The sequence below is a fragment of the Centroberyx affinis genome, unplaced genomic scaffold, assembly GCF_046629955.1.
Source record: "Centroberyx affinis isolate AG114_WGS23_722 - 3 ecotype Tasmania unplaced genomic scaffold, CSIRO-AGI_Caff_v1 ptg003182l_1, whole genome shotgun sequence".
NCBI classification, from domain to species: Eukaryota; Metazoa; Chordata; class Actinopteri; order Beryciformes; family Berycidae; genus Centroberyx; species Centroberyx affinis.
In genome coordinates, this window is record NW_027281228.1 from 78431 (window position 1) to 105000 (window position 26570).

General features: G+C 42.6%; 1 protein-coding gene across 2 annotated transcripts in view; it reads right to left on the reverse strand.

The window, feature by feature from the left end:
• Positions 1–26570, reverse strand: part of bcar3 (BCAR3 adaptor protein, NSP family member) — a 47752-nt gene that overhangs the window by 16480 nt on the left and 4702 nt on the right. The window contains exons 2-4 of one of the 2 annotated variants that reach the window (XM_071538012.1): positions 23287–23473; positions 22520–22780; positions 16477–16519 (exon numbers count right to left, since the gene is read on the reverse strand). In XM_071538012.1, the coding sequence (XP_071394113.1) occupies positions 16477–16519; positions 22520–22780; positions 23287–23465 (483 nt within the window). In that variant the 5' untranslated portion in view covers positions 23466–23473. Of the gene's footprint in view, positions 1–9899; positions 10387–16476; positions 16520–22519; positions 22781–23286; positions 23474–26570 lie in introns of those variants that run through there. The other variant, XM_071538013.1, reaches the window with a different exon arrangement.

Sequence of the window (26570 nt, forward strand, 5' to 3'; positions counted from 1 at the left end):
ATACTGTCTATGTGTGTATGTATGTATGTATGTGTGTGTGTGTGTGTGTGTATGAGGTGGGGGTGCCCAGGGCCAGTGGTATTGAATCTTCTGACCATGGGCACATTGATTTCACTATATGGAATATTGACTCCATGTACAGTATAATCCAGAGCCATAGACAGAATGACTGTGTATGACTGTATCCTTACATACAGTAACATGACATGGGTCAAATGCTAGTAACAATCTTAATGTAATTATCCTGCTTTAACTCACACATGCACACTCACACTCTGAACAGCTCAAGGTGTTACGAGCCATTTATTTTTAGGCTTATCTAGATTTCTGCTGTTATGAACATGTCATTTATATGCCATAGACTTGCTGTATTACTGGTTTTCAATGTTTCCATGTGCAGGCAGTGAAAACTAATTTCCTCTCGGGAGGGCAATAAAGTATCTGTCTGCTCTACGGGAGTCATAAAAAAATGATTCAGGTGCTGTTTTAAATTGGCGTGGAAGACTTTTCATAATTGCCAATACTGCACACGGACATGAATACACATTCTAACACTTAACCCCGGGTCAGTTTACCTCCACTTCAAACAAACTTTATTAAGCGTGGATTTGCTTCGGTGCCAATGGATTCACACTTAATTCAAAGCTGGCTAAAACATTTCACTAGGTAAATCTCTCTAAAAACAATTTGAATACAAATGCAGCTGAAAGCAGAATGGAATACAGAATTGCCTCACTTTTCTATATTATTTCAATAAATCTGATGCCCAGCTCTGTATTGTACATCACCTCTGGGTGGTTGTTCTGCTTTTTACAGCTCGCCTCCAGCCAGAAGAATCATGGGCATGGACCAATATTTACCCAGCAACATTTCCTACATATTTCATTAGTCCATACTGATATTCCTCTTGTCTTCTACCACCACATGTCACTGTGGGAGGTTGGAGTGAGCAGGGCAAACAGTTTCAAAAGTTGAAACTTTATTGAAATGAAGGCTAATGCGCCAGAGCCATCCAATCCAAGCTAGAGTCCAACTTAGGTTAAGTGAAAGACACATATGAAGAAATATAGTTGTAAAATACTGAATATTAAATGCTAATATGACTGATATTAAATAGAATACATCCTGTGCACACACACATATATTAATTTCACATACACCACTGCACACATGCAAACATAAAAACCTGAGCATGAAAAAAAACGTAAGCACGCACAAACTTAACTGTACACACACACACACACACACACACACACACACGCCACAGCCTGCAGGTGATCCTCTGTTGTGGTTAGGAAGGGAGTAACACACCAAAGAGAAGTAGCAGCAGACTAAGTCCAGGAAAGTTTTTTGTATATTTTAGGAGGAGGGAGGCAGGAAGGATGAGGATGAAGAGGAGGAGGAGGAGGAGGAAGGGAAGGAGGAGGATGGAGACAGGGAGGAGAAAGAGGAGGGAGTTAGGGGTTAAGGGATGAAGGAAATGGAGCTTGTATCTCACTTATATTGTCTTACATTTTGTTTTCCTTGTCCTTCAGAAGTGAATTGAACAGTATTGTCATCAAAGAGGAGAGTTGGTGGTTAGTATTAACTTGGATTCACTTGCCTCCGTTGTAGCTTCAATAAAATATCAACTAGACTGTACACACACACACACACACACACACACACACACACACACACACACACACACACACACCATATACAGGCAATGGAGCAGTAAATCTACCGGATGTCGTTTTACTACATTTTAACTTTACAACCCATCCATCCATCCATCATATAATGAGTATGAATAAAGTATCTGTCTCTATGGTAGATACTGCAGGCACAGAGCCAGTCACACCCAGACAGCCAATCACAAGCCTCTAGGAGTGCGATATTGTGCTAATTATACAATTCAGAGATTTGATTAGTGCCGCTAATACTCAAAGCACATATCATCATATAATATATATAATATATATGCAGAGGGTCTTGTTCTGTCCGTGTATTGTATAATGTGTCGCATATTGTAGCAAACTAACATTACCTCTGCAGTCACATTGCATAGGGGGGGGGGGCATGGCAGTAAGGAGGAGGTATGGATGGAGGGGAAACACACGGAGATGGATGACGTACATAAGGAAGGAGGAAAAGAGGAGTGGAAGTGCAGAGGGAGAGAGAGAGAGATGAGCAAAGAAAGAGGGAGGGAGGAAAAGAGGAGTGAAGGGGGAAAGATGGAAGGAAAGGAGGAAGGAGTGTATTTTTTTACAGGCTGGTCTTTAATAAAAACCCTGCAATATGATGTCATCCTCTCATTTCATTTATACTGTACCGACCTCCATCATGCATGCGTGAGTGTGTGTGTGTGTGTGTGTGTGTGTGTGTGTGTGTGTGTGTGTGTGTGTGTGTGTGTGTGTGTGTGTGTGTGTGTGTGTGTGTGTGTGACAGTAGTAACGGTACAGTATTTGGCTTTTTGGCAGCCTGCCTTTCCCGCCTCATTACTATTCCCTCCTCCTCTCCATGCCTACAGTATGCACAGGTTTTCACTTTCTGACTAACCCATAAAGTCGAACATCTTCCAAAGTCAATGGTCGAAACATCTCCGGTGACATTGAACTAATGCTGCACTCACACTGTGGCAGCATGCGGTAGATGGAAAAATGGATGTTCATTGTTTTCTATTGCCACAGACAAAACTTGGAGACAAAAGTTACATTTCCCCAACTTTTGCTCTCTACTGTGGAGGTGAAGACAAACTGGACGTGGAGCCAGTTGAGCAAAATATACACGTTTGTCCCCCTTTTCTTGACTCGTCCTCCAGTGAAGACAAGACCTTTCTCATTCTGATATTCCAGTTCCCTGCTGAGCTTCCTATTCGTTTACAGTGGGAATTGGGTTTAAAATGTTATGCAAAAGCATGGCCTTTGACACATTTTGAAATGAAATGAAATATTGCAAATGAGTCAAGTCAAGTCACACGGTCACACGATGCTCTTTAACGCACTGGTTCCCAACCTGGGGGTCCCGACCCCCACTAGGGGCCGCCAAAGCTTCACAGGGGGGTCGCAAGGCCTTCTTGGTTTTAAGGGATGTAAGAAAACTTAAAAAAATATATATATATATACAGTATATCTCAGCATTTCATAACTTTTTATGAAGAAAAGAACTAAATGTAGTGCATTAGAAAAGTGCACAGTTAAAACAACCAAAGAGCTAATAGAACGAGCGTCAGGGAGAAGAAAACACTGAATTTGTCCGAAATAAGCATAATAAGTATGGATGTTAAAAATATATAATACAGAGAATTGTATAAAACGTTCATAAAAATATCAGGAAAACTAATCTCTGATGCAATATTCACATAATCTGCTCAATATTCATCCAAATTGCTCGTTTTACACAAACTTCCTGCAGTTATTGCGTTCACAATTTGGGTTCATTGTACAGTTATCAGTTGTTCTGTGCTGTGATTGTTATGCATTGAATATAATATGAAATATCCATAAAATATGTCACTTCGTCAGGGGTCGTCTGTTTACTCAGTGATAGAATAGAGGCCCCCTTAAGGAAAAAGGTTGGGAAGCACTGGTTTAACGGATCATATTTTATTGGCTCAGTGCACATGGGATGGTCGGACTCTCTCGTTTATCAAAATCGCCATGGCAACACGAGGACTGTGGTGAAGACTGTGACTGACCTCCCATTATCAGCGTGGCTTTTTGTTTTAGGCCACAGTGCGAACGCAGCAAAGGGTTTATTATGACGATTGCAGCAATAATGATAATGATGATGGCAATTAAGAAGATTACAATGATGATTATGATGATCACACTAATAACAGACGGTGGCGGGAGCTTGACCGATAATGACACGCACCAGACAAATATCCTAAATGTTCATGCAGCTCCATAGGTCAAGGTGAATCACATGTCATCCTCTCATCCTCATCCTCCTCTCATCCTGTATGCATAATCTACTGGAACTGAAACGCCTTAACAATAATCTCTTACTCAAATCGCCAACCTAGGAGCAGTTTTACAGTAAGACCAACCAAAAACAAAAGGCATTATTCAAATGGATTTCAACGGTGATTGGATTCCCCTCGACTTAATCACGGTACCCTGGATTTCCTGGAAGAACAGAAAAAAAACAAAAACCCCTTGAAACTGTGAAATCGCACGTGGCTCCTCTCTGTTCAGACAGCAAGAGACGAGCCCTGAGTCCAAAATCAGGTCTTTCTGTTCCCGTGCCAGTCCAGCTCGTGACCAATCAGAGGCAGCGGACAACAACGGTAAGCTGCTTGTCTTTCGAGCTCAGCGAGGTGAAGACAAATAACCTTTTATTCTAATTCTCACTTCTCATCATCTCACACACACACATGATCAAATACACACTCTCCCTAACATTTAGAATCCTCGTCTTGCCCAAATCCTCCATGTGTTATCACTGCGGTGAGTGCTATGGGAAAGCACTGAACCCTAGATTGTTGGATGACACCTCTTCTTGGATGGACCTATATATCCAAGATCATAACTACGATGTGAAAACTGTGCCAGATGATAAATGCCAAAAGTGCCTGAACGCTGCCTGAGGTAAAACAGTAAAAATGGAATTACACTGGTTAGAAGCTGCTAAATTAAAAAAAATTCAGTACAGAAATCACACTCTTAAAATCCTCTTTTACAATGACAAAATCATTTTTTATAGTGAGAAAACCTTGCGGGAGATTCATTTTCATTACCTGTCTGCATCTTAACAAGCCATTTAGCCTCATAATTCAGCCTTAAAATCTTGTTTTTCATACAATCTTGTTTTTCATTCTGCCAGCACAATGAGAAAATTCCACTTAATTTCCAATTTCTCTTTTTACACTTGCTTCTAGAAAAAAAGTGTCGGTGACTTGAAATAAGGCACTTCACTTTTAACAAAAAAAGATTTTTTGCAGTGTGGCCAAAGAGGGCGATAATCATCAAATGGTTTTCGAGAGGGCCATCGTCATCATCATTATCATCATCATTAAAATAACAACTGTCTGGGCTGCTGTTTATCTGGCATTTCCTCTTCTCTCTATTTGTGCTTCTCCCTTGCCGATCCTCCCAATTTCTCTCCCTCCCTCCCTCTCTCCGTTCCTCGGCGTCTCTAGCTAAGTTTCCATCCAACTGTCAAGTGGAATCTAGATGAACTTTTGAAATGTCACACAAAATGCAAATTAGATGCGTTTCCATCAGCTCGGTTGAAGCCAGTACGTACAGTACTTGAGAAAACACATCCAGTAGAAAGATGGAAAATAGCTTAATGCAACATCATTATTATTCAACAAATGCATTTTCATCGCTATCTGCACCTCCATGGAACGTACACATTACATAGAAATACATAGAAAAATGTGTTGTTTCCCTTAAGCCTTTCAAGTTTGATATATCACAATCTGAGTAAAAATACTGGGAGAGAAACCCAGATTCTCTCTCTGTCTCTGACTTTTATGTTTAATTGTACTGGCAGTCAGAAAGCTGTCTGGGGTGATGACAGCCAATAGCTACAGATCTCTGGATCTCTGCATCTTGGGTCTTTTATCCTAAAGTTCCCACCTTTCCTGTTTACACACAACTAAGTGAGTGGCACTTCCCGTGTTTAGGCCAGGAGGCGTAAAGCAGTGCCATCTCCAAGATATCGCTCTACAGTGCGTATGTGTGTATGTGAGTTTGTGTGGGGATTTGCTTCCATATCCTTTAAGCGCTCCAACTGCTGCAGCGACAGTATTGAGAAGCCTGTCCGAAGCACTGGGATCTTTTGAAAAGGTTGAAACTTGCAGCGCTAAGAGCTAAAAAACATGCGGAGCCCTCAGCAATATCAGTGAGAAGACCTTTCCATTGGAGAAAAAAAAAGGAGAAAAAGAAGCTTGCACTGTAAAGAGAGGACTCTGACAGACACTTTTGCCCTGCTACTGTACTGTTTGTCTCCGTCTCTGTTTTTGGGGCGGTTCATTTCCCAATGGGAGCACATATAATCAGTATGCATGGAATTACTCTGCTGCAAGCTTTGGGTAAAAATGACACACAGCATATAAGATAATCTGCCGAGTCTCCAAATGCTCCCTCCATTGCTAAACTGTTTGTTAAACTATGGTTTGGGAGGCAAAATGGGTCAAAGGTCTGCTTCTGATGGAGTCTGTCATGACCAAGAGTATGAGATGAGCCTGGAGGACAGGTTGAGAGATTAAAATTTATTACCACACACACACACACACACACACACACACACACACACACATACACACCAGAGAGCAGAAAGGCTGGACCTCTGGGCTGACTGGCGGCCTCCCAGATAAACAGACGGAGGAGAGAAAAAAAAGACAAGACTGAGAGAAAGAGAACGGAATAAAACCCCGGGCTTGTTGGAAACAGACTAAAGACGTTGGAAGCATGGATAGAGAGAGTGAGAGAGCGAGAGAGAGAGAGACAGACAGAACGAGAGGGAGGGAGAGAGGGAGGAAGATGAGAGAGTGCTGGGAATGATCTAAAGTCTGAGACAGAGATAGAGAAAGGAGGATAGACAGATAAAAAAAAGAGAGCTAGAAAGAGAGAGATGGAGATGGGGATAATAGGATAATAGCACTGGTGATTTTCCTGTGCAGTTCAGTGGCTTGAGCAGGCTGATTACATTGCTCAGGTCACAAGTTTGAGTCCCATCAGGGCCACCCGTACTAAACAGATTCAGAGTCAGATGAGGGCAGCTGAAGAGATTTTCCAGCCAAGCCAGCCTGGCTGCACACAGGCACAACATATCAGATCTTTTTAAAGGGATACCTTGACACTTTTTCATTTTAGTTGGATATTATTCTGTTTAGGAGACAGTTTTGGAATTCGCTCTTAAGTTTCGAATCGTCACTTTCTGTGGATGGAAGAGATTTTTCTGCCAGTGACCGTACCCAACACCAGAAATGTATTCGGTCAAACAGTGGGAATCTATGGTGTTTCCATTTGTAGGGATGGGGTGGTCTTCTCTGTGATTTAGGCTGATAAGACAGATATATTTCTACATAAAGATCTTGCCTATTGCAGCTTTAAATCTCTGACCTGGTATTCAAATACACTACGTCTATGTTTGCATATACTATCGGGATGATGAACAATCCAATTACACCCTTTGCATTTGCACCTTGTATTTATGTGTTGTCGTCTACTTTCTTTCCGCATTGCAATCAGATCATATTTTTGGCACACACTATGCAAAGCAGGCAAGTGGGGGGTAGTGGCAGTAACAACTAACATGGCAGGTGTAGCTGTACAGCCAGGACTTACTTTTTCTTTACCCTGGAAAGGGTCATCTTCCTTGCTCTGCCTTCTGCTTTGAGATATCTTCATATACTGGTCTATTTCTGTAGAAACTGTCCAATTTCACACCATTGTTGCCCCAAACTGCTCAACCTCAAGGGATGAGAATATTCCATTTTTGGTATGTTGTCCTGGTGGGTCAGACAAGAGCAGAGGCTCCGGAGATGTTTCAACCTTCAGTGATGACGTTTCTACCTGCAGTGATGATGTTTCTACCTTCAGTGATGATGTTTCTACCTTCAGTGATGACGTTTCTACCTGCAGTGATGATATTTCTACCTGCAGTGATGATGTTTCTACCTTCAGTAATGACGTTTCTACATCAGTGATGATGCTTCTACCTTTAGTGATGACATTCCTACCCGCAGTGATGATGTTTTTACCTTCAGTGATGATGTTTCTACCTTCAGTGATGATGTTTCTACCTTCAGTGATGATGTTTCTACCTTCAGTGATGACGTTTCTACCCACGGTGATGACATTTCTACCTTCAGTGATGAAGTTTCTAGCTTCAGTGATGACGTTTCTACCTTTAGTGATGAAGTTTCTAGCTTCAGTGATGACATTTCTACCTTCAGTGATGATGTTTCTACCCTCAGTGATGACATTTCTACCTTCAGTGATGATGTTTCTACCTTCAGTGATGATGTTTCTACCTTCAGTGATGATGTTTCTACCTTCAGTGATGACGTTTCTACCCACGGTGATGACATTTCTACCTTCAGTGATGATGTTTCTACCCTCAGTGATGACATTTCTACCTTCAGTGATGACGTTTCTACCTTCAGTGATGATGTTTCTACCTTCAGTGATGATGTTTCTACCTTCAGTGATGACGTTTCTACCCACGGTGATGACATTTATACCTTCAGTGATGAAGTTTCTACCTTCAGTGATGACGTTTCTACCTTTAGTGATGACATTTCTACCTTCAGTGATGAAGTTTCTAGCTTCAGTGATGACATTTCTACCTTCAGTGATGAAGTTTCTACCCTCAGTGATGACATTTCTACCTTCAGTGATGATGTTTCTACCCTCAGTGATGACGTTTCTACCTTCAGTGATGATGTTTCTACCCTCAGTGATGACGTTTCTACCTTCAGTGATGATGTTTCTACCCTCAGTGATGACGTTTCTACCTTCAGTGATGACGTTTCTATCTTCAGTGATGATGTTTCTACCCTCAGTGATGACGTTTCTACCTTCAGTGACGATGTTTCTACCTTCAGTGATGACATTTCTGCCTTCAGTGATGATGTTTCTACCTTCAACGATGACATTTCTATCCTTGGTGATGATGTTTCTACCCGCAGTGATGACGATTCTACCCACAGTCATGTCTTTTCTACCCTCGGTGATGATGTGTCTACCCGCAGTCATGATGTTTTTACCCTAGGGGCCAATTTTTCTCACACTGTACAGATTATATTTCCACCTAGCTGACTCTGGCTGAGATCCTATCACCTCTTGAGGTTTTCTGGCAGATCCCATTTCCATGACATGTGCATTTACACCTTGCATTAACATGCGTTTTATCCAGATAAGATATCCGGATACAGATTACATTTTAATACCAGGTGTAAATGGACTCTCGTTGTGGCACAGAACTGATCATCTCCTGGCTCAAACCACGTCATCTCAGCCTGCTGCAACGCCGCTGGCTCCATCCAATCAAGTTAATGGTATTTATACACTTCACTGACGTCATAAAGAAGACAAACTATCACAAGTTAGTAGTATATCATCCCCATGAGGGCTATCACCCTCACCTCTCTTAGCTCTCATGCTCTCCCTCTCTATCTGTCTCTCCCCATGCCAGCATCACACACTGTCCTGTCTGTCTGCCAGCATTAGCTATGGATGAAGCCAGCTATATATCTCACACACACACACAGTCACACAGTCAGTCATTTATGAGTGCGTCTGGTCAGAGCAATAAAAGCCCAGTGTTCAATTCACAGAGAGGGAGAGAGAGGGAGAAAGGAGCACTCTATTCAGTGCAGTTAGATTTTGCTCAATGGTCAGGCTAGAACATGCTCTTTCTACAGGGCAACGTGCCTCATTCTTTTCAACCAGACCCCCATGCTTTGCTTTTTAATGTCCCAGTGTGGACTGTACAGTGTCCTCCAGTCTCCTTTAAAATAAAAAAACAACAACTGATTAGGTTTAGCCCTGACAAACCAGCTTTCAGCTCTTCAAACCAGCAGATTATAAGTAGAGTCTTGAGCAAGAGATTTCGAACAAAAGCAAATCTCCCAAAAGGGATGAGATTTATATTCTAAAAACAAACCAAACACTGCTTTTCCTTTATATTCAAACTAAAAGATTCAGTTTTATCCATGGATGATAGATTCTAATACTGACACACACACCCGTGTACACACACACACTGAAAGAAAGAAAGGCAGAAAGACAGGCATGCACAAACAAACTTGCACATATGCACGCTTATATGCATGCAGCCATACACACACCAGTACAAGCACAGACTCCCATGGGCACATTCACACATAATTTACACTGTATACCTGCACACATCCATATACCCGACCACACACACACACTCTCCCTTTTGTCTCTCACCTTTGCGGTGATGACAGAGTTCTTGTGGTAGAAGCAACAGAGAGCCGCCGTCAGGGTCTTGAGGTTGCATCGCTCCGACATCGCCACTGGTTCCCATTAACTATCCTTAACTGGGCAACTTAATTACCAGTCCTAATGCTGGTAACACAAGTTCTGGCTCTAACCAGCTAAACTACAAGGTCTAAGTGTAACTTGAATAACTTTACCTAGTGACAGCTGCACTGACTTTTTTCATTTGCTTCATGTCACTAACAGAAAAGCCTCTAGTGACAGAGTTACACACTGGACAAGCACTAAGATAAAGTGGACAGTGAAACCAGCTGTGATGTAAACTCTTATAAACTAAATTAAAGAAGCTTAGATTATTATTAGAGAAAGCCTGTCAACTGCAGCACAGCTATCTGGCACATGCACCATCATGACAACTACTATTATCTATCATCTCTCTCTCTCCCTCACTCTCTATGTCTCTCTCCCCTCCTCTCTCCTCCACAGTTCCCTGCAGAGTGGACCCTCCACAGCTCACTCCTGTCTAGCCATCCCTCCTCCCGCTCTCCTGCTTTACTCCACCCCCCGAGCTCCATATATGGGCGTGGGAAAGAGCCATGTGATCTGGTTTTAGCCAATGGCATACAGACTAACTGGGAGTGGCCCCAAGGGCAATGTCTCTCTTTCTCTCTCTCTCTCTCCAAGCATAAATATATGGATACTGTAGATAGAGTGTTGCTCTTATTAACACACAGACACACACCTACACACACATACACACACAGACACACAGGTCTTGTAGGGTCAGTGCAGACAGCAGAGAGGTGTACTCAGTTCAGTACCAAATCATCCCATCATAACACACATTATTCACGTTGTTGACAACATAGCTGAAACCTTTATCAGTGTTTGTAATGGAAAATTACATGAGGAATATTTTCTCTAACACTGTACAGTTTCTCACCTCTTCACACTAAACTTCAAACCTCTCGTTGTTCCTACTCATTACCGACCTGTTCAAAGTTGTATGATTACTGCTGTCTTTCCCTGGGGATCATGCAAATTTGCATTTCTGTATAGCCCCAGTTCTAAACTAGTGTGAAACCATTTTTGGCGGGCATTGTGTTGTTTTTGCACTGCACTTGCTGTTGCTGCTTATGTAAACTGCCCAGTTACCCAGTACTCTATTTATTCCAAACAACACCGGATATAGAAAACGCATCACTTCCTGTGCACCAGAGGATTTTTCCCTGGAACAGCAAATGAAAAAGCTTATAAATCACTGTTGTATATTGAAAGAATTCACAATACTGTTGTATGAGTGTGTAGACAATTGGAAAGGGTCAACTCTGTGTGTGTGTGTGTGTGTGTGTGTGTGTGTGTTTCATGTCTTTATTGTCCCATGAGGGGATAGTGTGTTTGTGTTTGTGTGTGTGTGTGTGTGTGTGTGTGTGCATGTGTGCGTGTGTGCATGTGCGCAGTGAAGCTGATAAATAGCCAACCGTTTGTGTTGCTTAATGACCGCTGAGCAATTACACCCACACACTAATTAACTGCCACTGCTTTCCCACCAATTCACACACACACACACACACACACACACACACACACATACACAGGCACCCAAATACACTCAAACAACTTCACACATAACGATACCAGCAGCACTATACATGAACATGCAGACACACACAAACAAGAAATGGACACTTAGATGAATGCATATACGTACAAACATAGACACAAACATGCTTATGCATAAACACACACACACACACATCCAGTACATATACACACACACACTCAGGGTGGCACCCCGGTGCCAGCCAGTTAAAGGAATATTCCGCCGCAGGAAACGGAGCCACTAATTACAGTGTGAACTCTCCGAGGATCTACGGGGGAAATTCATCTAGAACATTCCCTGAGGAACCACACAGCAGCACACACACACACACACACATACGTACACACACACACACACACTACCACCACAGTAGCCTCAAATCACCAGCTAGGCTAAATGTCCACCTTAAAATACACATCTGTCGCTCTAGGAATGCTCTGGAAAAACATGGAGGGACAGGAATCGGCGTTGTGAACCCAATGCTGAGGTTCTATGTTTTCTATTTCTATCCGCTTGTCCAACGGTCTGAGAAAGTTGTTTCAGCAACTTCAGTCCACTTAGATGACAAAATGGGAGATGAGATTATAGGGTGAATCGCTATTGCGTTGTGTCAAGCGGTGACAGAGAGTAGCACAACGGAAATTTACTCATATGAAAATGTCAGTTAAAGGAATAGTTCACCCAAAAAATAAAATTCGGTCATTGTCTACTTTGTCTACTTTCAACTGTATGAGGAAAAAACACTCACCCGATGACTGAATTTAAATTTTTGGGTGTACTATTCCTTTAAACAGACCGCATCACTCCTGAAGGTTTGAATGCCACAGGAGTCATGTCAGTGACGCTGGCATTCGCCCCCTGGATACGTCTGGATTGTGTTTGTGATGGGTCATCGATCAGTAATGGCCTGTGATCTTGGTGACAGTCACATCGATCGGTGCAACGTGACCACCCGGCGCCGCGTGAACTCTCATAAGGTCAATAAAGACGCGGACAGTCATGAATGTTCATCCGCATGTGGGTTTGGGTTTCAGTATGAATTGAATAGGCGGAAATTGACTTTTTTTTACGCATACAGTAAATGTTAGTAGTTCACTCTGTGTGTGGTCAGTATTCACTACACACTACAGATTTCCTTGGTTTTCATATAGACCAATGCTCTGCAATTTGTGAGTGGTATACTAAAAGCATGTAACATGATCAGGGTCTTTGATGAGGCTATTGGGCGTCCCTAGGGAAATTGTTTCATTTCACCAATATTTCTGAAATATTACATTGCTCAATTTCTGATGTCCTGAGTCTACAATTTAGGACAATTTTCCTGCCCCCCCCCCATCAGCTTGTATTTCCACGTAAAGATAAGGAGCATGGAGAAAAACAATATTTGCACGATTACTACGAAATCTGTCCGGATTTCCTCAAAATCCCACGTGGCATTGACAGAACATCAATATGATTACAGAGGAGGATTCAGCAATGGAGTTTGCACTGGATCTAATAAAGTGACTGAAGATTTAACAGGGGATTACCACTGTTCATCTACTGTAGCTGATTGGTTGCGGGCTAGCTGCCTGGTCTGCTGGCAGGCTGACTGGCTGACTGTCTAGCTTATTGACTGGCAGACTGACTCCATGCTGGTTTAGCTGGCTGGCAGTTCTAGGGCTGAAGGTGTTATGTTGTAGTACCTCTATTAGACCACTAGAGTGAACCAGAGTGCCTCTTTAACTTGCCATAAACATGGAGCACTTGCAAGCTACTTTACATCCTATCAGAGGTGAATGAATTCATTAATACATGTGTGAATGAATGTTTTGTATGTTCACCTCATTATCTTCGTTATTGTTAAATACCAGGATATTGCACTGTCCTTGTGTGTGTGTGTGTGTGTGTGTGTGTGTGTGTGTGTGTGTTGGTGTACCGTCCACTCTGAGGGTTAACAGGTATTGCAACTCAAGACCACACACATGCACACGCACACACACACACTCACACACACAGAGCATCATTGTTACTGAAAGCTCTCTCATGAGGGTTGAGCAGCTTGATGCTTTCAACTCAAAGACAGAGAGAGGGGAGAGAGAGAGAGAGAGAGAGAGAGAGAGAGAGAAGGAGAGAGAGCTACAGCAAAGGCTTGAGAGAAAGAAGAGTTGTGTTCATCTTGAACTATAGCGGCCTAGACAGAGCCACATCTTTCTTTCTTTCTTTCTTTCTTTCTTTCTTTCTTTCTTTCTTCTCCTCTCTCATCCCCTCTCCTAACCTGTTCTTTATGCCAATTGCATAGGACCCGTCTTCATTTTCTTGTCTTGGAATTTTTTTTAATGCTTTTAAATTTCATCCACCATCAATTTAAACTCCCTCAGTGTGATTTCCTCATCAGACATTGCTTGTATTTCCCCCTGACAGACAGTTATGCCTGAACCTGAGCATGAAACAGATCTGAAATCAGACCTAAAGGAGAGAATCTGGCCTACAGAGTTCTGATGACAGTGACTCGGGACAGGACAGGACAGGGCAAGGCGAGCTGCACTGACACTGTTATTGTAGTTGTGACCTTCACCACAGGATATGACACGGCAAAAAGCCCTGTAAAGCCAAGCAGACTTCCTGTAACAGCGTGGACACACAGTGTGTGTGTGTGTGTGTGTGTGTGTGTGTGTGTGTGTGTGTGGACAGTGGAAACACAAACACACCTGGAGTACTGACAGCTACACTTTCACACGCATTATGTAAAACCTGGGATAACCCCACATTCAGTCAGCACACGCACACACACACACACACACACACGGGCACACACTGTTGACACTTGCTGACAATTTAATTTGACCAAAGAGATACAGGGGCCGTTTGTGTGTGTGTGCATGCGTACATGTGTTCATTTGTGTGTGTGTGTGTGTGTGTGTGTGTGTGGTTAGCTCCCTCCGCGTGTGAGTTTGCTCTCGTGGGAAGGACCGGGTTTGCTTTTCACACCGAGGTGACAGCATCCAAACACATGAGCTAATAGACGGAGGAGCGATGGAGTGACGGATGGAAGGAGCGAGGGACGGATGGATGGAAGGTGGAGGAGGAGGAGAAGAGAGAGAAAACACACGGGTTAGGAGGTATGGCTTGGTTTTCCTCCATTCATAATCAGATTTTTTGACGAAAGCTGAGGGAACAATGAATCTCACCACTATAATTAATTAAGATAATTAAGTAGGGATTGTACGGAGAGAGGGCGGAGCCAAAATACGAGAGAGACAAAAAAGAGACACAGAAAGAGAGACAGACACATAGATGGAGACGTAGGATCATTTGTCAGCTGGGTGATATTGTGGCAACAGAGTGATCACCTCTCGGTCACCTCTTTGTCTCTGGCTGAGGAAAGCGGGGACCCAGGTGGTGTGTGTGTGTGTGTGTGTGAATACGATTTACAGCGGTGTGACAACCAATCACACGGGAGCAGACAGTATGATTTAGAGATGTATTAACCTTGGCAGCCGGGGGGGGGGGAATCGGATTACCCCTCGCCTACAGGGGATCATGACGAGTGATGTTTATATTGCAGCTTACAGCAACAGGTGACCCGAGCTGAATGGTGTTTCCATGCCCAGCTTCAGTTAAATTACAATTCCTAATGCTTTTTAAAAAATTGTCTTAACCTTTATTTAACCCAGGGAAGGTGGACAGAGTGTGCTTCCTCTTTTTCAGCGACACCCCCACTTCACATTCACACCTAGGAGCTGCCAAGTACAACCATAATCTCATATGTTAATGAGCTTCTACTGTAGCTGAACCCAGACAGTTTGATAGCAGAACCCACAGCCTCACTGACACTCTGCTGAATAGAACTGAGATAGATTAGTTTGTGTGTGTGTGTGTGTTTGTGTGACTGTGCATCTTTGTACAACCTGTTCCAGAGATACTGTAAATATGTGCGTAGTGGTGTGTGTTTATATTGTGTGTATGTGTGCATAGTGAAAAGAAAAAACAGTAAGTGTCTGTGGGAAAACACATCTGCCTTTCGGTAAACAGCCACACAGGCAAAACACTTCCAGTGATTCCAGTCTTTCTGATGGATAATAAAGAATGTGTGAGCCTGACTGAAAATCACAACGCTCCAAGTGCATAGAACTAGCAGCAGCCGCTGCAGTAGTAGTAGTAGGAGTAGGAGCAACAGTAGCAGTATTAGTATGAGTAGTGGTAGTAGTAGTAGTAGAAGTAGTAGTAGTAGTAGTAGTAGTAGGCTAGAAGTAATAGCAGTAGTTGTAGTTGTAGTTATAGTAGTAGTAGTAGTAGTAGTCAGGTGGAAAGTAACTAAGTACATTTACTCGAATACTGCACTTAAGTACAATTTTGAGGTACTTTACTTGAGTATTATCATTTTATGCTACTTTATACTTCTACTCCACTACATTTCAGAGGGAAATATTGTACTTTTTACTCCACTACATTTATTTGATAACTTACTAGTTACTTTGCAGATTCAGATTATTAATACAAAATATAATCTATAAACTAATAAACTGTGATGTATTATTATAGATTACTGTAAGCTACCCAGCAGTATATAAAGTAGTGGAAATCAGCCCCACCTTTTCCAGCTGCAACATTAAAGTGATGCTTACACATTAATGCATCAATAATTATAATTCAATAATATAATATATACTGTATTATTCTGAAATGGGCCATTCTGCATAATGGGTACTTTTACTTTTGTTGCTTTAAGTACATTTTGATGCTAATACTTTTGTACTTTTACTTAAGTAACAATTTGAATGCAGGACTTTTACTTGTAACAGAGTATTTTCATACTGTGGTATTTCTACTTTTACTGAAGTAAAAGATCTGAGTACTTCTTCCACCACTGGTAGTAGTAGTAGTAGTAGCAGTAATTGTAACAGCACTAGCAGTAATAGTAGCAGCAGCAGTAGTAGTATTGTCTGTATACAACAGTAATAGAGCTGGAGGTGTTGTGCCTACCTTGACGTAGTCCACTGTGGCGTCCAGGCTGGCAGCTGGCTCCCTGGGGAACACAGAGAGAGACATGGTCCGGTTCAGTGAACACATCTCGCTACTGGGACCCAACTTGCCGCTTACTGGTCCAGGTAGTCAACTGGGTGCTGGACTCTGATCCTCACTGCCGCAAATAGTCCCTGAATCCTTCTGCTGTTGGTTCACTAGTTCTTAACTCAAATACTGCTGAGCTGGATCTGTTGGCTACAGGTCCTCATTGGGTCCACATGGCTCCTTGGCTGTTGCTGACATTGGTTCAAATACTGCTCTTTACTTAGTGGTTGATATGGCTCCAAATGGGCAAAGACAGTGGAGGAGTGGAACTTTTTTTAAGGTCCAAATAGGGTTTCACTGGTCCAAAACTGGCCTCTTAAGGGTCCATATCAGCCATTTGCTGGTCCAAATAGGTTTTAATGCCAGGCAGACGCTACAGCAGCAATGTAAAACTGGAGTACAGAGAAGGTTAACTGCAGTGGTAATGCTATTCCAAGTTCACTAGATCCCAGGTTGCCAGTGGGTTCCTTTGAAAGAAAAAGGTAAGGTGAAACTGAAACTCACACTGAACTGCTTTCACTGAGTCTCTCTCTCTCTCTCTCTCTCTCTCTCTCTCTCTCTCTCTCTCACTCTCTCTCCCTCCCCCTCTCTCCGTTCCTTTCCCACTCACTGTCTATCTCTGACTGTCCCTTTCTCTCACAATCACTGGTTAACATGCTCACTCACTGCCTGCCTGACTTGGCCTCACTCTCTCTCTCTCCCTCTCCCTCTCTCTCTCTCTCTCTCTCTCCCGCCTCCCTCTCTTCCTCCCCCGCCATAACACACATCACAGCCACACGCCTGCCCCTCTGAGCCCACTGACGAATTCACAGAGAGGTTAGAGCACACACACACACACATACACGCACACACACACACGCAGAGGCAGCATTTTGATTTCTCTCTTCTTTGTAGTCATCAAAGCTATTTTCTTTCTCTGATTCCCTAATTCATCCTTTTCAAGATTTTTTTTTACAAAAAAGACAACAGTTTGCCATTTTCCATCGGTCTCTCATCTCTGTTTCAGTTTCATCTTCTATTCTTAGCTACTATTGTTTAAATGCCAGAGCAACATTTTGAGGCATTGTAGTTTGCCATTTAGTTTGTTTTGACCAACAGTATGAAGTCCTCATATTTTGTTCCTTATATTCCACTATGATAACCAACATTTTGCCCCATTTACCCATTCCTGTTCCTGTTGAAAGCAGTATTTCCCATCATTGCTTTAATATTGTGTTTGAGTGTATTACTGCAAGTTAGCTCAGACTCTTTCTCCCTACAGGAGGCTTATAGCCGGGGGCTCAGAGAAAGAGGTAATTAGCTAAAATCCCCTACTAAGTTAGCAAGGTTGGTAGTTTAAATCCCATAAGCTCGCCCCGGTGTTCCCACGGGAATATGAACACAGTCCATTTCTTACCAAACCAAATATGTTTAGCTCTAAGCCTTCTGTGTTTTAATATGGCCCGGAGTAATGAGTGGGATTTAGTTATGTAACTGAACAGGAGCCTCCATTCACAACAACAATGCAGTCGCTAATCGCAGAAAGTGGAGTGTTCAGGCCCGTCCATCAACAGGATCTACCCCACATCTCAAACGGTGGAAGTTCAGCGTATCACAGCCTATCCTGATGTTCTACAGATCCTTCATCTTATCCTCACAGCAGAGAGCATCATCGGCTGTCAGCTAGCACTGGTTAATGTCTTCCTCCATGCCGCCCCCGCCACTGGCTCCATCATTACAAACGCAGGTTGCACGGCCAGGCTTTGTTCAAACCCGCAGAACTTTATTTTAAATTCTAGTCAAGATAATAAGTTTTCCAAAGACACCAAATATGTCATGCTGAATGACAGGGAAATGTGTATAAAATGATGCACAAACATCTAGATTTTTTTCCATTTGATGTAATGGTGCAGCCATAAAAACACGGCGTCTTGTATTTGAATATTTCATTCAATATAAGCAGCTAGAGCTTCAAGAAAAAGTTGGAACGAGCAGATACAGAACATGGATGTGACACTGTTGTACACTTCGGATTTTTTTTTTTCTAACTTTGAAGCTACTTAAGGGGAAATTTAAGGGTAAAGTCAGGGTACAAGGGGTTTAAGGCTTGTATTCCTTGCACACAAAACCCAGAAAAACGTTAGATTATCACTTCTAAAGAAACAAGTAATTTCATTTAGTCCTTAGTCTCAAAATCTTCCTCTTAAAACAAGTGAAATCTGTCAATGGAAACAAGTGGAGTTATAGATCAACTGGCTCAACTATACATTTTAAGGAAGGTTTTATGCCATTTTGAGGTAAAAAAAAAAAAAAAAATCATAAATTGATACCTTTCTGAAAATATAACTGATTGTCGCTTCTTTTGGCGTTTGTTTGCCTTATGATGATCTGCGGCTGGAGGTCACAGCTTAGCCGCCTTTGTATTTACCACTGGAGAGGATGAAGAGGAGAGGAGGAGGATGAAGAGAAGGAGGAGAGAGGAGAGAAAGGAGAGGAGAGGAGGAATGCAGGAAGTCGCTGTGGTCGGGAGTGCAAACTAAAATCAGAACGTCCGCATGCGTCCAGAGAGCTGACCGCTGTACTGATTTCTGCTTCCCATCTGGACCCAGTGGATGATCACCTCTGATTGCCCCCCCCCCACCCCCCCTTCACCACACTACACCACACCACCCCTCGTAATCCACCTCGGCCCTCGACGCCTGTGTTTACGTCCCCCATAAACTCTCCCAGAACTGAACGCGTTATGACCTGATTATTACAACTGGCAGAGGGAAGACAAAACATCATAATGAATGGTTTTTGTTTTTTTTTTATATATATTCTGCACGGACTTTCTCCTCGCCAGCACTACAACAAAGTGAAAACAAAGTGTGGTGAGAGAGGTCCAGGCATTCCACACTAGACCGCAGCTAAGTTAGCCTTTTTTCTGCCCATGGTGGTGAAACGGCTTCGGCCACTGGCCTTTCTTTTTTTCCTGCTGGCATGGCCGACCGCAAGGCTGACCCGACACACACACAGAGAGAGAGAGAGGCATGGAAAGAGAGAGAGAGAGAGAGAGAAAGTGAAAGAGAGAGCAGCCTTTTTTTTTCTTTTTTTTTTTTTTTACCACAGTCTTTTTCTGGCTACTGTTGTTCTTTGCGCCTGACCACACGCTACTCAGCACGACCACAACTGGCTTTAGCAACGGGCTGCGCCGCTGCAGTGTGTGTGTGTGTGTGTGTGTGTGAGAGAGAGACAGAGAGAGAGGCAGAAACAGAGAAAAATGGAGAGAGTGGGCGAGAGAGATGCAGGGCCTGCAGGTGGCCTACAGAGGTCAGTGTGGTTCTGTAAGAAAACCCATAGACTCAGTGTGTGAAGTTAAGATTAGTTTCCACTACAAGATCAAACAAGGCTACGGAAGAGGATTAGGGCCACATGTGAAAAATGTATTTGAGTTCTGAGATTAAAGTCAGAATGCAGACTTTATACTCAGAACTCAAATACATTTTTCACATGTGGCCCTAATCCTCTTCCGTACAAGGCTAGCCAGGACTTCCCATCACTGGTTTCCACTACTGGTTTCCACTACAGCACTTTCCACTACTGGTTTCCACTGCAGGACAAAGATGTCTTTTCCAATGCGGATCTCCATGGCAACACTATCAAACAGTTTTACTACAGCCATATTCTATGTTTGTGTGTAACTTCATTGAAAGTCTGGGGGGTGAGCTTCTGTTGACTGCAGCAAACAGACTGGAAAACAAACTCAGCCCCCCTTCTCTACCTCTCTCATCCTCCCTTTTATTTGGAGCCTGGGGCCATTTCTGTCTCTCACTTATTTTTCCAAACCTTTTAGTTTTTTTTTTCTCCTCTTTTCCAGTCTGAGGTGAAAATGTTTCGATTTTCAGTTTCAATCTGAAAGACTACATTGTGTAAAAAAAAACTCTCTAAGGAAACGATTACCTTAAAAAATTAATAAGATTACAAAAATATTATTATGATTGGTAATAGGCTATGCCAAGTTCATCTCAAAGTAAGCAACAGATAAATGGGAAACTCAGCAGGGTTTTGACATCAGGGTGTTGATGAAAGGAAAAGTTGCATGCCATCAACAATGTCAGTTCCTCCATTCCTCTCTCCTCTCCACCTCCTCTCATCCCTCTCTATGTCCTCCTCTTTTCCAGTCTTTCTTTCTCCTCTCTCCCTATTCCTCCTCCTCCTCTCCTGGTGGTCTGTCTAATCGCTCTGGCACACAGAGGTCATCAGTGAGACAAACTGTCCAATCAGGAGCCAGTGCAACCTAAGGTCAAGGATCATAGGTCAGCTGACAGCATGAGCAATGGAAAGGAGATTCTGATTGGCTAATGGTTACATACCTTGACATGAAATGTAGATTTTCTTTTTCTTAGCAGGTCACTAGTGTTACTAACCATGTTTTCATCCAGCCGTTTTTATGTAAATTATGATCGAATTAAAAAGGCGGAATGGAAACATCAAAGTTCGATAAAAAAAAATTCTACACTCACTTGAGGCAGAAACATTCGTTCAATAAATAGCGAACAGATTTGTTGAATAAATAATGATGCAGTGACATCTGTCACATCCATGTATACGTCTCCATTGTAGTTGGTGCCTTACAACAGTGATTCTCAACCTTTTTCAGGACCGCTAATTTAGTCCACATTAGAGCCACAGACCCCCATGTGATGAGATTCTGTCTCTTGAACCCAAATCTGAGAATATTTTTATTGTCAGATATGATTTTGTCCAGAATTCCATGACTATCTGTATTGTAGGTAGAGAGATAACAGAGAAACTATGATCAAAACAGTCATTCTTCTACATTCTCTAACTGTGTTAACGTCTTATAAATGAAATAATGGTGAAGTTTAACAATTCATCAATTTGCTGGGGAACCCCCTGGAACCCCCTCAAGGACCCCTGGTGGTCCCCGGACCCCACGTTGAGAACCACTGCATTACAATATGACCACGTAAATTTCATTTTTGTCTTCAATCAGCATGAAATATGACCAACATTAGGTGACACTAAAAAAAAAAAAAACAACTTGCCCTGAACTTGATTCTTGAAAGACTCTTTGTGATGGATGTGCTTTGATGTAATTCTATGCTCAGGAAGCCTATTTCTTAATGGATGGAATGTAAATGGATGGAAATGCACCTAACTCACATCTTATTTCAAATGTTAGCAGCAGCATAACAAACTACCCATATCATTCCACTACAAGTCCAATGGTAAAATGAACTCAAACCAGAGAACAACAGTGTGACGCTTGCTGTAACCTGGACAAATTGTCCTGTTGTATGTCAGCAGTATATGAAATGTATCTGGCATGGACAGAGAAGAGAGGGAGAGCACACAAAGAGTTCACAGTAATCTGTGATCTGTCCTGCCACACCCTGACCTACAAAGGTAACCCAAATGCTGGGGGCTACACGCACACACACTCACACACACACTCACACACACACTTACCCACAAAGCTGGCTACATCAGATACAGTCTGTTGTAACTCTACACTAGAGATGGAGAGATGGGAGGACATGATGAGGGATGAGGTGTGTGTGTGTGTGTGTGTGTGTGTGTGTGTGTGTGTCTGTGTGTGTGTGTGTGTTCCCTCTGAAGTTGAGCGAACAGCTACACCCCCCCGGGGCTCTCTTTACAGCCTCCCCTATCTCCATCCAACTCCGACTTCTCTTTCTCTCTCTCCTGTTCTGAAGGAGACCAGTCAGAATAAAAACACAACGCCAGACTAAGCCAGATTAAAGGGATGACAAGGCATCCCTTTAATGGTGTTTTTGCTGATGATACTGTGGTGTCATAGGCAACCGCTCAGTAACATAAACACCATTATTTGCCCACATTGTGAAAATTGCTTGGTGAAGACAAAATGAAAACGCCAAAACGAAGAGAACAGCAGCTTCTAAGCTTCTATCAGTGTATTGCTCTGTGTGTGTGTGTGTGTATGTGTGTTTACCTGTAACCGTGGAAGTCATCGATGATATTCTGGACCAGCGGGGAGGACAAGGGCTGACGGACGTGCCCGGGAGCCAACGGCGCGTGGCCGTGGGCTAGCGGCTGCGCGTGATTGGCTCTGGGGTCCCAGGTGTAGTGTCCCGGGGCGGGTTTACCGTCGGCCCCTCCCCTCTTGCGTCGAGGCAGGGTCCCGTGAATGGAGACCGGCTGGTAAGCGGCGGCGGGCGGCTCCGATAGGCCGGCGCCCTGTCCCGGAAGAAGACTGGAAGGGGGGGGGGGGGGGGGGGGGGGGAGAGAAGAGGCAGAAGTGTTAAGAGTCTGACTGAAAATAACCAAAGTACTGAAGGAAACTGAAAAAGCCCTGAACCTTGATATGAAGAATCTTTATTTTTGCTTAGGAAACAAATTCCCTTCCAGATGGGATTGTTCAGAATGAGTAAAAGAGAAGTAGCAGTAGAAGTAGAAGTATGACTTTAACATATTTTGACTTTTTTTTTTTTTCTTTGGAGCCAAATTCATTTTATGGGCTCACATGATCACTAATCTAACGCAATTTACCGTCTTTTTGGTTAACATACTAGCTTAGTGTTTCATTCAGACTTGGAAAGGCTTTGGTTTCTTCATGCTAAACTAGAACTCTGATTTAAATCCTGTCGTTTTTACTCCGATGTCTCTCCAGAATTACATGGAGACCAATTTGAATGGTCCTCTGAGCCACCTTTGGGTCTTTAGCTCAGACGGTTTTGAGAAGCACCGCCGTTAACTCACCCGGTCCTGGAGCTGAGGAGGTCCATGGACGAGGCGAGGGAGGCCTGGAGCCTCCTGCCCGGGGCGCCCAGGGAGCCGCCGGGCACCCCGGGGTGGCCGCCGCCGCCGCCGCCACCTCCCAGGACGTGGTGCGCATGGAGAGACCGGGGCAGACTGGCAAAACGCCCCTCTGCCATCATCCTCAACTCTAGACAGAGAGAAAGAGACAGAGAGAGAGAGAGAGAGGTTGAATAAAAACTGAAATCAGCACCTTTGAAGCTTCGGGTTTGAATGTTTTTGACAGAAAGACTATGTCAAATTATAATTTATTTTACTCCAACTTCACACAGCAGGCAGTAATGTAGACATTAGTCAAGGCAGACATTTCTTCAAGCGTGGTTATTGATTATAGTGTGACAACATTAATTCAATCCAACAGAAATCCAACAGATGGAACACTTTCTGAGTTTTTGACACTTTTGATCAGCAAGTTGGATATTGGCTTTCTTATATCCATTCTTGAAGAGTGCGACTCGATAGAAAAATATGTTTCTCTGACTTATTATAACTCTAAATGCTAGTGTATTTTACTTCACTTTTTCAAAACATATACAAGCAAACCTTTTACAGCCTCAACATACTTAATGGATGGAACAGATATTGCATGCTGTCACATTTTGTCAGTTTTGGCATCAAAATCTCAGTAAATTTGTGGACAAATGCCCTTAATCCAATAAATCACTACATAAACAAAGCCAGTAATTGGGCGAGATTATACATTTTTGTCTGTTTTCCCCAAGCTCTTATCAATGAAAAACACTGAAAAATTGGCTTTTTAACACTGGGAAACCAATGGAAACAGTAGAATATATATCAACAATTTTTAGTCTAGCTACATAAGATACTGTAAGCTATGGAAGAACGTTTCTTTTCCTCTTAATATGATTAATGTCCATAGAAAAATAACTGACTTAATGTCACAAGGTTAAGGTTTGGAAACGCCAAACATCTCTCTAGGTCACACCATCTCACATGGTTATAATCACCTGGAGGGACATAATTATGTAACCATGGTAACATAAGACAGGAGGGTGAGGTCATTATGTTGTGGCATCACCCCTGCTGTAAGATATATGATCTGTGACACACACAAACACACACACACACACTGACATACTCCTTGAGATGACAGATAATATGATACTTGATACACACATAGAGAGCCAATGCAACAGGTGCCAAACACACACACACACACACACACACACACATATAAAAGCTTGCATGCACTCACACGCCTGATATTCACACACTCACATACACACATTGCCTGGAGAGGAATGATGCTTGTCGTTACATAACATCAGACCAGTTTCACCTAAGCAATCTGATTGGTTAAAGGCAACTATGGTAATAACTGTTTGTGCTTTATTGATTTCCCCTTTTGTTTTTAATCTTATGTATGTATACAACATAGAAGAAAACTTCCCAGTCAGTACAGTACATAAATATATAATATATAGCATATAATAAACTTGTGGACATTCTTTACTAGGATGATTTGGAGTTCTATGTAGATGACTAGGCTGCAGAACCACAATTCTCTGTTTCATTTCAACTAAAGCATGCAGTGTGTTTTTTATGAATTAAAGATAATAATTTAGAGCCTATAAGAAATATGAAGGACTTCAGCTTCCTATTACTGGACATGAGAAGAGCGCAGAGGTCTCACCCTCCACCTCGGTGCCGGGCGGTATTTTTTACCGGCAGACCCTGAACGCCACACCACAAAAAACAGTCTTAAATAAAAAAAATGAGTGAAGAAAAGGAATACTGTTTGGGCTTAGGGGACTCAATTTTTTTTTTCATTTCATTTTTTTTTTTATGTTTTTTTTTTTTTTCAGAAGAGTCACTATCTGTTTAACCAAAACGAATGAATCACACGTGTTTGTTCGCATGGGGTGGAACTTGTGTGCTTATGATCCCAAGGGAGACCGATATAAATACACAGAGATGGACGGGACAGACGAAAACACAGTGGACAGGCTCTAAACAGCAGCATGCATGGGAATGTGTCACATCCCTATGAAGATCATCCGCCCTGAATCATTCACCACGCAACACTTAGTCATACTGTACATACTGAAATATCACCAGCTGAAAGACATATTGCTCTCTGTCTGGACTGGATGGCAGCAGATTCCCGCGGACCCTCCCTCCCTACTTTTAATAATCTGATCTGCCGAACTATGCCGGTCCTCATTATTGCGTCTCTGTCCTGATTATGATCACAGAAAGCAGGCTCCGGACTAAATTGCAGGGCTTGGCGATGTATTAGCCATGCTAGATGCAGTCAGCCTAGACCAGTGTTTCCCAACCCAGTCCTCAAGGACCCCTTTTCCTGCAAGTATTGGTTCCAGCTCTACTCTTGCGCACCTGATCCAGTTAAGGTCTTAATGCTGATTGGTAGAGACAGATCTACCTGAACAGAGCAGCATGAAAGTGTGTAGGCCCCAGTGGGATCAGGTGTGCAAGAGTAAAGATGGAATAAAAACTCGCAGGACAGGGGGTCCTTGAGGACTGGGTTGGGAACCACTGGCCTAGACGAAGGCGGGGCTGTTTTTGGACCAGAGGCGTTCAATGTGTCCGCTGGTGAAATGGGGATAATTTTGAATTTAAAGGATAACGCTGGTGTTTTTTAACGCATTTCTTACCGTCAACAAATCCTATGAAAATAACAAAATCAACAATGCGTTTGCTCTGCTCCCACGTTCTCTTTTTAGCCTTCAATTCGGAAGTCATTGGCTCCAATTGTAAGCTAAAAACCTTTAACTACAGCTCACAAAGACATAGTTTCCATTTTAAAAATCGCTAACTGTTACCACGAAAAGTCAGGCTGTTGTAGTTATTACCAAATCAAATTCAAACAGGAACAAATTCTTCATTACGCCGGGGACTATTTCCTGTGCTATGGAACTACTTTCCTGAGATGGAAAACGTGTTTACGGTCGGCTTATTAAGTTGTTTGAGGAAAAAGTCGGGCCGGCCCGGTGCATCGTGATGATGAAATATGCTTCTAGGGTTTTTAATTGGGTTTTTTTTTTAATACAATGGAATTCTATGGCTGCTGGGACATGGCTGTATTGGGAAATAACAAATATGAAAATAACAAATTCATTGCTGATTTTGTTATTTTCATAGGATTTGTTGACGGTAAGAAATGCATTAAAAAACACCAGCCTTATCCTTTAAAAAAACGGTAACACTTTATAATAACCATCATTAATAAATGGTAAATTGATAGT